This window comes from Capricornis sumatraensis, chromosome 15 (genome assembly GCF_032405125.1).
Source record: "Capricornis sumatraensis isolate serow.1 chromosome 15, serow.2, whole genome shotgun sequence".
NCBI classification, from domain to species: domain Eukaryota; kingdom Metazoa; phylum Chordata; class Mammalia; order Artiodactyla; family Bovidae; genus Capricornis; species Capricornis sumatraensis.
In genome coordinates, this window is record NC_091083.1 from 51,300,763 (window position 1) to 51,315,466 (window position 14,704).

Consider the following 14,704-nt stretch of genomic DNA (forward strand, 5'->3'; position numbering starts at 1 on the left):
GGAGCTGAGAAGACATCTTTACCAAGGAAAGCCTAAATTTAGTATGTTTAGTTGTTTTTTTTTTCATGAATCAAAGAGAATGTTCCAAGTATTTATATTGTAGCCTGTCAACTTTGTATTTTTATGCAAAAAATCATTTGTATTTCTCTTTCTAAATATAGGGAGTTTCTTAAAAAGTGGTAGCTATGTCCAAAATATTGTTATCCCCGACCAGTCCATACATAGTTAATTCACAATCACCACTCAGTAAATACATGTTTAAATCTTTGTTACCTGAGCCTTGGGGCTATTTCCACATTTGTCTTTTTCTAACTTGGACAAAAATTTCTATAGCTGAGACACACTGGGTAACTGTTTTTCTTTCCTTTCATAAGCATGTTAGGAACTTACTCTGATGAATTTGGGAACCTAGATTTTGAACGATCCCAGCATGGTTCTGGAATGAGCAACAGGTCAGCAGCAAAAAGATTTATTTCTGCTCTCAACAATATTGCCGAAAGAACTTACAATAATTTATTTCAGTTTCATCAACTTCAACAGATTGCCAAAGAGTTAAACATTCAGGTATGATAAATAATTAGTAAGTCTTTTTATAATAATTTCAGGAGGGCGTTATTAGTATAGAAGAACTTTTAAATGTCAAAAGATTTAGACTAAAGTCATGGAATAGGCTGTTTTGGAGTATTTAAAACACACGCTTGTTTTATTTAAGATATAAAATTGGTTGCCCAGAGCTTTAAAAAAACAGTTTTTATCTAAAATTCAAACTTCTTTTCAAAAGAGTTTTCAACATCTTGATAGGAGAAACATAGCAAGTTTCCATGTTATTCTGACAGTCTCTGTGGGCAAGTCATCTTACACATCATTGAACCTCAGTTTTCTCATTTGTTAAATGGACATGATTCCACTTGATCTAACTAACTACTTAAAAGTCTTAGTGAAAATGGGTATAATAGTACTTTATAGATTTTTTTTTTCTTTCCAGGATTCATAATAGCACTTTAAACATGTAAAACAGTTTATATGGAAAATTGCTCATTCAATTTCAAAAGTTAGTCTAATTTTTATTTTGAAGCTAAGCTAAAACAAATATAAAAGATTCTGTGCATACTGGAGTTATTTTTGATTAGCTAGGTGTTATAGAATCCAAGGTTTGTATGTGGGCAGCTTTCTCTGTAAGTACAAATGATTTTATTTGCCCAAAAAACTTGACAATTGTATATTACTGTTTGAGAGATTAATTTTAAAAATCACATTTTTTGCATATTATTTAACAGGCTTTTTTTTATTATTTTCTACTAGGTTGCTGATTTTGAAAATTTTATTGGATCACTAAATGACCAAGGTTATCTCTTGAAAAAAGGCCCAAAGGTTTACCAACTTCAAACTATGTAATAGGACTACCAAGCCAGGCTGTCCTGGGTTTGTTGTGAAGAATATGCAAAAAAAACTGTTCTCTGAAAATGACATCCCAAATGTAACAGGAAAAGAGAGTTGAACCAATTTAAGAAGTGATAAAATCATGTGTTAATTTTTTACTTCTCCAGAAGACTAAAAATATTTTACATGTTATCTAAATGATGTAATTAGAAGTTATTTATAGTTTTGTTTTTGACCTTTCTTTTATTATAAATACTTCATGGTTGTGCATATCAAATGTTCATCTGTGTAAACAGTCACAAAGTTACATTTAAATATTTAAATAGTTCTGACACACAAAATTGAGCATCTCATAGAAATAAATTGACACCAACTTTCAATTCCTCCAAATTTTAGAAATATTGTATATTGACTTTTTTAAATTTAATTTTTTTCTTTATTCTATTTTATTAGCTGTGCCGTGCAGCTTATAGGATCTTAGTTCACTGACCAGGGATTGAACCTGGACCCTTAGTAGTGAAAGCATGGAGTCCTAATTATTTGGACTGCCAGGGAATTCCCTTAGCTTTATTTACCGACTTTGATTTATAACATGATATAAGCTTCATGTGTAATTAGACTTCTGTATATACTATTTCCTCCTCACCTAAAGTCTAGTGTCCATCCATATATTGACATATTAAGCTTAACATCGTAGCTAATGAAAAAAATTTAAATAGCTGTGCAAGACTATAGCAGCCTCTGTTCTACTCATCCACATGCCCCAATTTTCTGTTCAGTTGCAACTGTTTTCCATTTACCTCCATTTTTCTAAAGGATATGCTACTAATGCTAATTCTTTTTTTTTTTTTCCTTAAAGTATACTTGATACTGTGTTAGTTCCAGGTGTACAGCAAAGTGATTTGGTTATGCATATATATGTGTATATTCTTTTTTCTATTTTCCATTATAGTGTATTATAATATACTGAATATAGTTCCCTGTGCTATACAGTAAATTCTTGTTATCTATCTATAGTAATGCTCATTCTTGAGTTTTCAGTTTCAAAAATTATACTGACATTTTACCTACCTCAGAATATAGTTCTTTTAAACCCTTCTATGTATATACATACATATACACTTCCCCATTTCTTTCCAGTTTAGTTATATATCATAATTTTTAGTTAAATCTAGTGAAAAGGCTGGCTTGAAACTCAACATTCAAAAAACTAAGATCATGGCATCTGGTCCTGTCTCTTCATGGCAAATAGATGGGGAAACAATGGAAACAGTGACAGACTTTATTTTCTTGGGCTCCAAGATCACTACAGATGGTGACTGTAGCCATGAAATTAAAAGACGCTTGCTCCTTGAAAGAAAAGCTGTGACCAACCTAGACAGCATATTAAAAAGCATTGACATTACTTTGCCAACAAAGGTCCATCTAGGGAAGGCTATAGTTTTTCCAGTAGTCATGTATGGATGTGAGAGTTGGACTATAAAGAAAGCTGAGTGCTGAAGAATTGATGCTTTTGAACTGTGGTGTTGGAGGAGACTCTTGAGAGTCCCTTGGACTCCAAGGAGATCCAACCAGTCCATCTGAAAGGAAATCAGTCCTGAATATTCATTGGAAGGACTGATGCTGAAGCTGAAACTCCAATATTTTGGCCACCTGATGCGAATAACTGATTCATTGGAAAAGACCTTGATGCTGGGAAAGATTGAAAGCAGGAGAAGACGGGGACAACAGAGGATGAGATGGTTAGATGGCATCACCAAATTGATGGACATGAGTTTGAGCAAGCTCCAGGAGCTGGTGATGGACAGGGAAGCCTGGCGTGCTGCAGTCCATGGGGTTGTAAAGAGTTGGACACAACTGAACATAGTCTTAATGTCACTGTGTCTATTGAATATTATTCATCTCCTTCCTTGTATACATTTTCCCCCTTAAAATTAATTTGTTTTTCAACTACTTAGCTTTCTATGTACCAATCACTAATTTGAACCCAAGGCTCCACTACAAGTCTAAGTCTCCTCCCAGAATATGCAGATAAACCAAAAAACCTATTTTAACTGAAGACCTCTCCTGGAATTCTCTGGCTCTTTCCAATCTGAACTATACATCTGTCTGGGACTTGTCATTTTCTCTCCCATTTCCTGGCCCCTCTTTGTCATTTTACTCCCTCATTTTGGTGGAATCCATTTTCTAATAGCTTCCTGAGGAAGAGTTTATGAGATATAGTCTACCCTTATTCCTGGACTGAGAGTTTGGGCATAGAATTTTAGTTTGGAAATCATCTTCACTCAGAATTTTAGATATTGCTCTATTGCTTTTACTTTTCAGTGTTGCTGTTTGGAAATCCAAAGCCATTTTTATTTTTGGCATGTGACCTTTATTTCCTCTTGACAAGCTATTTGTATCTTCCCTTTTGCCATGGTGTTCTGAAATTTTTATAGTGTTTAGTAACTATCCTGCTGGTTTCTTATGCCAAAAATGTTGGGGTTATCTTAATTTTCTCTTATCCCCTAATCAGTCCATCAACAAATCCTCTTAGTACTATCTTTAGAACATTTGAAACCTGATTACTTTTCATTACTTCCAGTTCCATATTCTGGCTCAATTAATCATCTTTTCTCCAGCTTCACAAGGACAAAGACTGCTTTATTCACCACTATGGCCCTAGTATGTGAAACAGATTTTGACTACATACCCCTGTGAGGTGAACACACATAAAGTGGGTTCAGTTCCGTTCAGTTCAGTTCAGTCGCTCAGTTGTGTCTGACTCTGCAACCCCATGGACTGCATCACGCCAGGTTTCCCTGTCCATCACCGACTCCCAGAGCTTGCTCAAACTCATGTCCATTGAGTCAGTGATACCATCCAACCATCTCATCTTCTGTTGTCCCCTTCTCCTCCTGCCTTCAATCTTTCCCAGTATCAAGGTCTTTTCCAGTGAGTCAGTTCTTTGCATCAGGTGGCCAGAGTATTGGAGATTGAGCTTCAGCCTCAGTCCTTCCAATGAATATAAAGTGGGTGATTATACCATTTATAATGGGTTCAATGCCTGATCTGGGAAGATCTCACATGCTGCAGAACAGCTAAGTCCAAGTGTCACAATTATTGAAACTGCTGTAGAGCCGGGGTGCCACAGCTACTGAAGCCTGTAGGCCCTAGAGCCCATGCTCTGCAACAAGAGAAGCCACCTCAATTAGAAGCCCACGCACCACAACTAGAAAGTAGCCTCTGCTTGCAGCAACCCACGCAACAGTGAAGACCCAGCACAGCCAAAAATATTTTTAAAAAGAATATAGAAAAAGAACAACAAGAGAATAAAATGTGTTTCTAGTAACAAGAAGGAGGCATTCTGCTTCATTTCTCCCTGGGAAGTTGCTCAAAAGCAATGAGGAAACTGAAGAACAAAAGTATATAGTCCATCTTCTGTGAACTAGGAAACAACTGAGACCCCCAAACCCCAACACTAGGAAGATCCGCCAAAAGCTTCCAGGCAGCCTTGCATGAGGGAGGCAGAGAGAATGCCTATGACTGAAGATTTCTGAAGGAAGCAATAAAGTATCTCTCAAAGTATACTTTGCACTCCTATTGGGGCAAAAAGTAAAACTACCATTGCAATAGTGTGAATAGAGTGTGCAGATGGCAGCAGCAGCTTCTCTGGACCTAGCTGAAGTATAAGAAGTGAAAGGAGAGGTTAAATGAGAAGCCGTTTAGATAAGCCACTTTGAAGGAGAAAACAAATCTGGCTGTGCTCAAATTTCTCCAAAGCAACACTCATCACTGAAGTATATAGAGTAATACCTAGAAATCTTTTTAACAAGAATTTTATACCCAGATATTTTGGTCAAGTTTCTTAGTTGGAAATCTGGAGTCAATTTTTTTTTCTGTAAAAGACCAGATAGGAAAAATTTTAGGCTTTCTGGGCCATATACACCCTGTCACAACTATTCAACTCTGCCATTGTAACACTCAAATGAGTGTAGCTGTGTGCCAAAAAAGCTTTACTAATAGACACTGAAATTTGAATTTCATAAAACTTTCATGTGTCTAGAATGCTAAATACTCTAATTTTTTTCATCCATTAAACAGTAACAGGTAGTGGGTCAGATTTGGCCCATGAACTGTGGTTTGCACACTATCGAATAGAAAAAGAAACTGACACTTGCTTAAGCAGAAAAAGGAGGGTTTTGAAAGAATTTTGGTTAGCTGTCAGAACTGTTGAAAGGCTGAAGGATAAGCTTCAAAGAGCAATTTCTAAAATTGTTCTGAAGAGGAAGCTGCTACCACCCCACTGCCACACAAGGCACGAGAGGAATGTGCTGTTGCTTCATGTCTCATGGATGCCACTTCTGTACCAGGAACACAAGGAACCCACTGCCTCTGCAGAAAGTTGGAAGAATGTCCCCACTCACACCAAAACAGCAAGAAAGGATTCTTCATGGGGCCTCCTTAAATTGCCAAACCCCAAAAAACAAATCTCATCTAGAAATACCTGACTAAAGAAGCCTAGGTTATATGCCCCCTTACCTAGAATGCTGAGGAGTTTTCTGGGTTCTAGGTGAGAAGGCAGCCTTTTCCCTATATGTTGAGAGTTCAGATGGTACTGGGTTGCCAGACAATTAGCATTCATGTATAAATGCTAGTGATAATCCACCTGACAGTGCAGGAGACACAAGACACTTGGGTTCGATCCCTGGATTGGGAAGATCCCGTGGAGTAGGAAATGGCACCCCACTCCAGTATTCTTGCCTGGAAAATTCCATAGGCAGAGGAGCCTGGTGGGCTACAGTCTATGGGGCCACAAAGTCAGCCACCGCTGGTGTTATTTGCCCCTCAAAAAACTTCCAACTAAAGCCAACAAATACTTCCTAAGAATTTAAAGTGTGAACCATTGTTGGAGAATCTTTTAAAATACAACTTACAATAGATTAAATGATTGGAAATTTAAAACAAACAGAAAAATGCAATTATTAAGTTCTGACTTTAAGAAAGGAAGGTAGATAGTGATGTAAATATGTATGTGTAGGATAGAGGGTTAACAGGTATTAGTATAAAAGCACATTTTACAAAAGTTAGCACAGATAACATCAAATGAAATAAAGTGACAGATATGAGAGGGAAGAGGAAATATATTACATACATAATACACACATACAGTATGCTGCTGCTGCTAAGTCACGTCAGTCATGTTCGACTCTGTGTGACCCCATAGACGGCAGCCCACCAGGCTCCCTCGTCCCCGGGATTCTCCAGGCAAGAACACTGGAGTGGGTTGCCATTTCCTTCTCCAGTGCATGAAAGTGAAAAGTGAAAGTGAAGCTGCTCAGTCAGGTCAGACTCTTAGCAACCCCATGGACTGCAGCCTACCAGGCTCCTCTGTCCATGGGGTTTTCCAGGCAAGATTGGAAAGCAGAGATTCCAGGAAAGAGTTCTCTTCAGATTGTATAAATCTTACATACACTGTATGTTTCTATAATATATACTTGGATGAAGCACAAGCTGGAATCAAGATTGCTGGGAGAAATATCAACTTCAGCTCTGCAAATGACACCACCCTTACGGAAGAAAGTGAAGAATTAAAGAGCCTCTTGATGAAAAGTCAAAGATGAGAGTGAAAAAGTTGGCTTAAAGCTCAACATTCAAAAAACTAAGATCATGGCATCTGGTCCCATCACTTCATGGCAAATAGATGGGGAAACAGTGAAAATAGTGTCAGACTTTAGTTTGGGGGGCTCCAAAATCACTGCAGATGATGACTGCAACCATGAAATTAAAAGACACTTACTTCTTGGAAGGAAAGTTATGACCAACCTAGACAGCATATTAAAAAGTATTGACATTACTTTGCCAACAAAGTTCCATCTAGTGAAGGCTATGGTTTTTCCAGTGGTCATGTATGGGTGTGAGAGTTGGACTATAAAGAAAGCTGAATGCTGAAGAATTGATGCTTTTGAACTATGGTGTTAGAGAAGACTCTTGAGAGTCCCTTGGACTGCAAGGAGATCAATCCTGAGTGTTCATTGGAAGGACTGATGTTGAAGCTGAAACTCCAATACTTTGGCCACTGGATGCAAAGAGCTGACTCATTTGAAGAGACTCTGATGCTGGGAAAGATTGAAGGCAGGAGGAGAAGGGTACAACAGAGGATGAGATGGTTGGATGGTATCACTGACTCAATGGACATGAGTTTTGGTAAACTCCAGGAGTTGGTGATGGACAGGGAGGCCTGGTGTGCTGCGGCCCATGGAGTTGCAAAGAGTCGGACACAACAGCAACTGAACTGGACTGATCTAGTGTAAATATACCATGTTAATATTACATTGTTCAAAGGGGAAAACAATAGATGCTGTTTTAAAAGTCAAATGATAAAATTATTTTAGATGATTTTTCATCTGATTTTTCATAATTAGATGAAATTATAGAAAAAAGATGATATAAATCTAAATTATCAGAAAAAACTCTTCTGTGTTTCTTAGATCCTCTGTTGTCTATTTGGCATCCATTAATCACAAGGCCAAACTAATGTCCAAAGCTGTTTACATCTCTCCTGGGATCTGGCTTTCTCTGATTATGAATCCTCCAACCACAAATACCAATAACTGTGTTTCACTTCCTGCTCAATATGGGATGTCCTCACCTAACCACTTCCCACCACCACAGCAATAAACACCTAGGATTTCCCTTTGTTCCCACCCCCTGACCAGCCTTGGTGATTCACTCTGTGGCCCTTTGTGGTATGGTATTGCCCTTTTCTCTTGGGAAATATAAGTAATAAATTCTCTCAAAGCCAGTTGTCTCATGCCTGTCAACTTATTCCTGTTTAAAATAAATCCCAGGCACAAATTTTAGAACAGAAACATACAAAGCAAAACAAGAAAACATTATATTGTGGATTTTAGGACTAAGAAAAAAGCCTATCATATTCATGACAGAAGTAAACCTAAACCCAAATATGTCAAATCAATAAATGCAAATGGGCTAAACTCACCTATTGAAACAAAAGTCTTTCAGATGGGATAACAAGCTCTTGGATGCAAGTTATACCTAAAACAAAGTCAATTACACAAAGTCGAAAATAAAAGTATGGACAAAGATACACCAGAAAAATACAAAAAGAAAGCAAGGGTGTCATCTTATTATAAAAAGAGATGAAAAGGCAAAGCTTTATTAAAGGAAAATATAAGTCTAGGCAGAGCAATTAATAATAATAATTATTATGGATATGTGCCAAATAGCAATAGGAAGCAGAAACTATAAGAGATACTAGGAAATGAAGAAACTCATTAGTAAGAGATTCTGGTTTGCTTCTCTCAGTTCATAGCAGTCAAGCAGACAAAAATTAAGAATAAGCAGACAAACTCTAATAATATCACATACAAAAATAAACTCAAAAGGGATTAAAGATGTAAAGATAAGACCAGAAACTTCCTAGAAGGAAACACAGGCAGTTCATTTTGACATAAATCATAGCAGTATTATTTTCCTGACATGTTTCCTAAAGCAAAGGAGATAAAAACCCAAATGATTGGGTTGGCCAAAAAATTCCTTTGGTTTTTTAAAAGAATTAAAGACACATTTTTCATTTTCACCAAGAACTTTATTGAACAAAATATTCACTTTTTTAAACTTAAATTTCTTTTTTTCTTGTTGCTATTTTAAACTTCTTATTTTTATTGGGGTATAGGCAATTAACAAAATGTTGTGATAGTTTCAGGTGACAGTGAACGAACTTAGCCATACTTCATTTTTTCAACTTAAATTTTTACTTTTCTGTGTATTCACAATTTTGTTCCACTACCTTCTGCCATTTTTCATAGAAGACTCCTTTCCAATAGCACTGTATATATATCACTTTCTTTGGATGAAGACCAACCTTTGGTGTGGTTGGTGGTGGTTCATTTCACTTGCCCCATGATCTCTTCCATTCCACATTATTGTACAGAAACACTTTTCATCACCTGTCACAATTTGTTTTAAAAATGGAATATTTTCGTTATGTTCAAGTAGACAATCACATGCAGAAATACAGTCAAGAAAGGTTTTTTTGGGGGTTTTTTGCTTCAGTGGAATCCAAATATCAAAGTAATTTAATAACAAAGGTGGCTCAAATGATTTTCCTTGCTTGATCTGGTTATCTTGAGTATGTCATCCATCTCTCACATGGTGCGACGCTGACTGTTCTCAACAATGTTAATGTCTCCATTTGATTGCTATCAACTTCAACTAGTCTACCCAGCTGTGGCACACATCCAGCAAATCTCCAGCATGAAATTTTGCAAACCACTTTTGACATGTTCAGTCAATCACAACACTTTCTCCATACACTGCAAAGATCTTTTTTGTATTTCAGTTGCATTTTTATCTTTCTTGAAATAATAAAACATAATATGCTGAAAATGTTGCTTTTTTCTTCCCTCTTCAACATTAAAATGTCTACACAAAAATGCACCATTTTTTAAAAAAGCCCTGCACACTGATATGACAGCTGTCACAATAGTCTAACAAAATTATTTTGAATGAAGTTAAAGAGAACTAAGCACTACTAGAGCCATCTTACAGGGAAAAAAATGAATAAACCTTTTGGCCAACCCAATATTAAAGGGGACCTAATTAAACTTAAAAGCTTTTGTATAGCAAAGGAAACCATCGACAAAACAGAAAGACAGTGTACTGAATGGAAGAAAATATTTGCAAATGATATGACTGATAGGGATTAGTGTCCAACATATAGAAACAACACATACAACCCAACAGCACAAATACAATCTGATTAAAAAATGGGAATAAGACACGACAGTTTTCCAAAGACACACAGATGGCCAACAGGGACACGAAAGAATGTTCAACATTGCTAATGACTAGAGAAATGCAAGTTGTAGAATCACAGTGATATATCACCTCACACCTGTCAGAAATGCTACCATCAAAAAACACAACAAATGTTGGCAAGGATGTGGAGAAAAGAGAACCCTCATACTCTGTTGTGGGGGAATGTAAGTTGGTGCAGCCACTATGGAAACAGTATGGAAAACTACCACATAACCCAGCAATTTCAATCCTGGGTGTGAGACTAATTCAAATATCTCAATACATACACACACTGGAATACTACTTCGCCATAAAAAGAATGAAATTTCGCCATTGGTAACAACATGGATGGATTTCAAAAATATTAAGTAAATCAGAGAAAGTGAAATACTGTATGTCACATATATGTGGTATATAAAAAATGAAATGTGGCCACAACAAAAAAGGAAGATATTAAAAAAACTAATGGTTACCAGTGAGGAGGGGGAAGATAGAGTTAGGGAATTAAGAGGTACAAACTCTTATGCATAAAATATATAAGCCCCAAGGATGTATGTACAACATAGGGAATATAACCAAAATTTTGTAGTACCTGTAAATAGAATATAACCTTTAAAAATTGTAAATCACTATGTTGTACACCTGTAATTCATGTAATATTGTATGTCAAGTATACTTCATTTTTTTAATGAAAAAGAATAAGGAAGAAATGAGTAACATAATTATTGAGGTGAATCCAACTGATAAATATCAAAATCTGCACCCTGGAGATAGAGTATACTTTCTTTTCAAATATGCATAGAAGTTGCAAATAAACCTTAAATTCTAAAAAGTAAAAATATTAGCCGATAATCTCATCACAAAGCAATAAAGCCATAAATTTTAAATTAATATGTAAATAGCTCTTATGTCTAGAATCAAAACAAAAACTTTGATATATTACTGATGAGCTAACACTAGTCCTGGGAAATTCAGAACATCATTGTAGATTACAGTTGGATGGAGGGTGGGGTGGAGCTATGGGAATCAGGTAACAAATGAAGTTAGGCCTAAATCCATCTTACAGTGGTGTTGCCAAAATCTTGCCTCTCTGTGCACCAATGCCAAAAAGAAATATGGAGACAGTTATAGAGGAGAAAGAGCAGCTTTATTACTTTGCCAGGCAAAGGGGGAACAGTAGGCTGGCACCTCAGGAACTGTGCCCCCCTTCCCTGGTGAGTAGAGAGAGGTGATATAGTCAGGCAGGGGTATAGGCTTCCCAGGTGGTTCAGTGGTAAAGAATCCACCTGCCAATGCAGGAGACACAGGAGACATGAGTTTGATCCCTGGGTAGGGAAGATCCTGGAGGAGGAAATGGCATCTCACTCCAGTGTTCTTGCTGGAAAATCCCATGGACAGAGGAACCTGGCGAGCTACAGTCCATGGGGTTGCAAAGAGTCAGATCTGACTTAGCAACTAAAGAACAACAACGATGAAGTCTCCACTAAAGACCAAAAGGAGAGGGTTCGGGAGCTTCTGGGCTGGTGAACATATGGAGATTTTTGGGCAAGGGTATGGAAGCTCCACATCCTTCCACCATAACTTGCCCTATGCATCTCATCCACCTGGCTGTCCCTGAGTTACATCCTTTTACAATAAGTAACTATTGTAGTGAGTAAATGGGTTTCTGAAGTTCTGTGAGGTCCTCTAGCAAATTACTGAAATCCACCGAGGGGATTTGTGGGAATCTGATGTACAGCCAATTAGAAGCAGAGATAACCTGGGTTTGGGATCTGCATTTGAAGTGGAGGGCAGTCTTACAGGACTGAGCCCTTCACATGTAGAATCTGATACTATCTTCAAGTTGACAGTGTCAGAACTGAGTCAAATTGTAGGACATCCAGCTCGTGTCCAGAGATTTGCTTGGTGGTTTGGGAAAATTCCACCCCACACACTGGAATTGGGTCCAGGACCCAAATAGGCTCAGAGCAAGAGAATGCTCTCTAGTTGGTCCAGGCTGCAGTGCAAACATCTTTGTGATGTTGCTGCCCTAAGTTTCTGTGTCATATTACAGAGGCTGGTCCAGGCAGGTCCTCATAGGCCAATCATGACACAGGCTTCCTGGATTGGCATAAGGCCAGGTACTCTTCAGCAAATAACTATACCTCCTTTTCAGAAACAGCTCCAGGCTTTCTACTGAGCCCTCATCTACTGGCCACAGGACACTAAGAGGTATTCTCTGATCCACAAGTCATAACATTGAGTGGGTGTGGCGGCACCCATCATAAAGTGAAAGTTGTATATGGAAGAACAGGCCCAAGTTGGTCCCAAAGGCTCAGTATATTTTCAGAAATGTGACTTGCACTCCCAGTGTGTCTGATCCTGTCATACTGCCCTCTCCTTCCGTATCTGGGGCCTTATGTAGGAGTTAGCTGACTGAGAGGGAAACAATTTGAGCCTGGCTTACAGATGGCTCTGCATTAAGTCTGGCACTAGCCAAAAGTGATCTGCTGGCATATTAGGGAATCTAAGGAGAATGCAGTGCTCTGAAGAACACTGAGAAAAGGATTTTTCCCCAGTGGGTACAACTGCAAGCATACATCATATGGATTAGCCAGTCAGGACAGATAACAAACAAGCTGGTCGTACCTGCACTTAACTCATACTCTAATTTCAACTACTGTTCTCACCTCCCTCACGCTCTCTGCTTCAGTCACACTGGTCTTCTTGCTGGTCCTTGTACAAACCAGCCACATTCTTACCCAAGAGCCTTTGCATATGCTGTTTCTTCAATCTGATATGCTTTTCAACCAGAGGGCCACATGGGTCATCCCCTCAATTCCTTTGGGTCATTATTCAAATATTACCTTCTTAGTGACATCTTCCCTGGACATTCTGTTTAGAATTGCACTCCTCAACCCTTTCTTTCTTCTGTGTTGACAATCTAATATACTACATAGTTTATTCATCTTGTTTATGTCTGTTTCTTTATCCCACGAGAATGTAAGTCCCAAGGGGACAGGGACTTTAAACTATTATCTTCACTTTAAAGCTCTCTGTTCCTATAACAGTATCTTGCATTCACAGGCACTCAATAAATACTCGCTGAATGCATGAAAGTCAGTTTGGGGAAGAGGCTTGTGAAAAAGCTTCTCAGAATGTACTCCTGAGTTTGAGAACACCTGTATCCTCCTGAATGTGCACCAACAGAGCTTCACAGCTAAACGGATGTCAGCTAGTCTCTTCCTCTAGCCATATGTGACCAGGGGTTGCAGTTAGGCATCTGCTCAACAACATGAGTATCCCTTTAACAAAACTGACCTAGACTTCACCATTGCTGAGGGTCTAACTTGACAACAGAGCTGCTCATCTGAGACAACACAGCACCAAACTTCAGGGAGATAAGCTTACCACTCGGTGACAGATCAGTTACACTGGACCCCAAAAGGGTAGCAATTTGTTCTCTCTGGAAGTAGGATGAGCTTATTTTGGATAGGTCTCTTCTTGCTGCCTTACTTCTTTCAGCAATGCCATATGTGACGTTACTGAACTTATTTACCACCAGGATATCCCACATATTATTTCTCACTAAGGAAGTCATTTTACAACTGAAAAAGTAAGGCAATGGGTTGAAGTTCATAGGTACTGTTTTTACCATGTACCCCACCATCTAAGAGCGCCTGGTCTTAGCAAACACTGGAATGAAAAATGGAACATCTGCTATGCTGCCAGCTAGTTGATCATATCTAGCAAGTCTGGGTATGGTCCTACAGGATGAATTATCTTCTCCAGACCAGTGGCTTCTTTATGGTGCAGTTTCTCCCACATCTAGAATGCATGCATTTAGGAACCAAGGTTAATCTAGAAAGATGAACCCCCCAGGTAGGTAGATGTCCAATATGCTACTGGAGAAGAGTGGAGAAACAGCTCCAGAAAGAGAGGTGGGCTGAAGCAGAAACAATATTCAGTTGTGGACATGTCTGGTGGTGAAAATAAAGTCCAGTGATATAACGATTACTGTGTAGGAATCTGGAATGTTAGGTCCATAAGTCAAGGTAAATTGGAGGTGGTCAAGCGGGAGATGGCAAGAGTGAACATTGACATCTTAAGAATCAGTGAACTAAAATGGACAAGAATGAGCGAACTTAATTCAGACGACCATTATATCTACTACTGTGGGCAAGAATCCCTTAGAAGAAATGGAGTAGCCCTCATGTCAACAAAAGAATCTGAAATGCAGTCATGGGGTATAATCTCAAAAACTAAGAATGATCTCAGTTTGTTTCCAAGGCAAATCATTCAGTATCAATGTAATTCAAGTCTCTGCCCCAACCACTAATGCCAAAGAACCTGAATGATTCTATGAAGACGTACAAGACCTTGTGGAACTAACACCAAAAAAGGATGTCCTTTTCATCATAGGGGAATGGAATGCAAAAGTGGGAAGTCAAGAGATGCCTGGAGTAACAGGCAAGTTTAGCCTTGGAGTACAAAATGAAGCAGGGCAAAGGCTAACAGAGTTTTGCGCCAAGAGAACATACTG

At 38.2% G+C, this 14,704-nt stretch overlaps 1 protein-coding gene across 3 annotated transcripts in view; it reads left to right on the plus strand.

Annotated features, from left to right (window-relative positions):
- MCM8 (minichromosome maintenance 8 homologous recombination repair factor) overlaps positions 1-1,395 on the plus strand; it is a 52,591-nt gene extending 51,196 nt beyond the window's left edge. For all 3 annotated transcript variants that reach the window (XM_068987293.1, XM_068987295.1, XM_068987294.1), the window contains 2 exons: positions 375-564; positions 1,303-1,395. In XM_068987293.1, the coding sequence (XP_068843394.1) occupies positions 375-564; positions 1,303-1,395 (283 nt within the window). The remainder of the gene's footprint in view (positions 1-374; positions 565-1,302) is intronic.
- Positions 1,396-14,704: the final 13,309 nt, after the last annotated feature.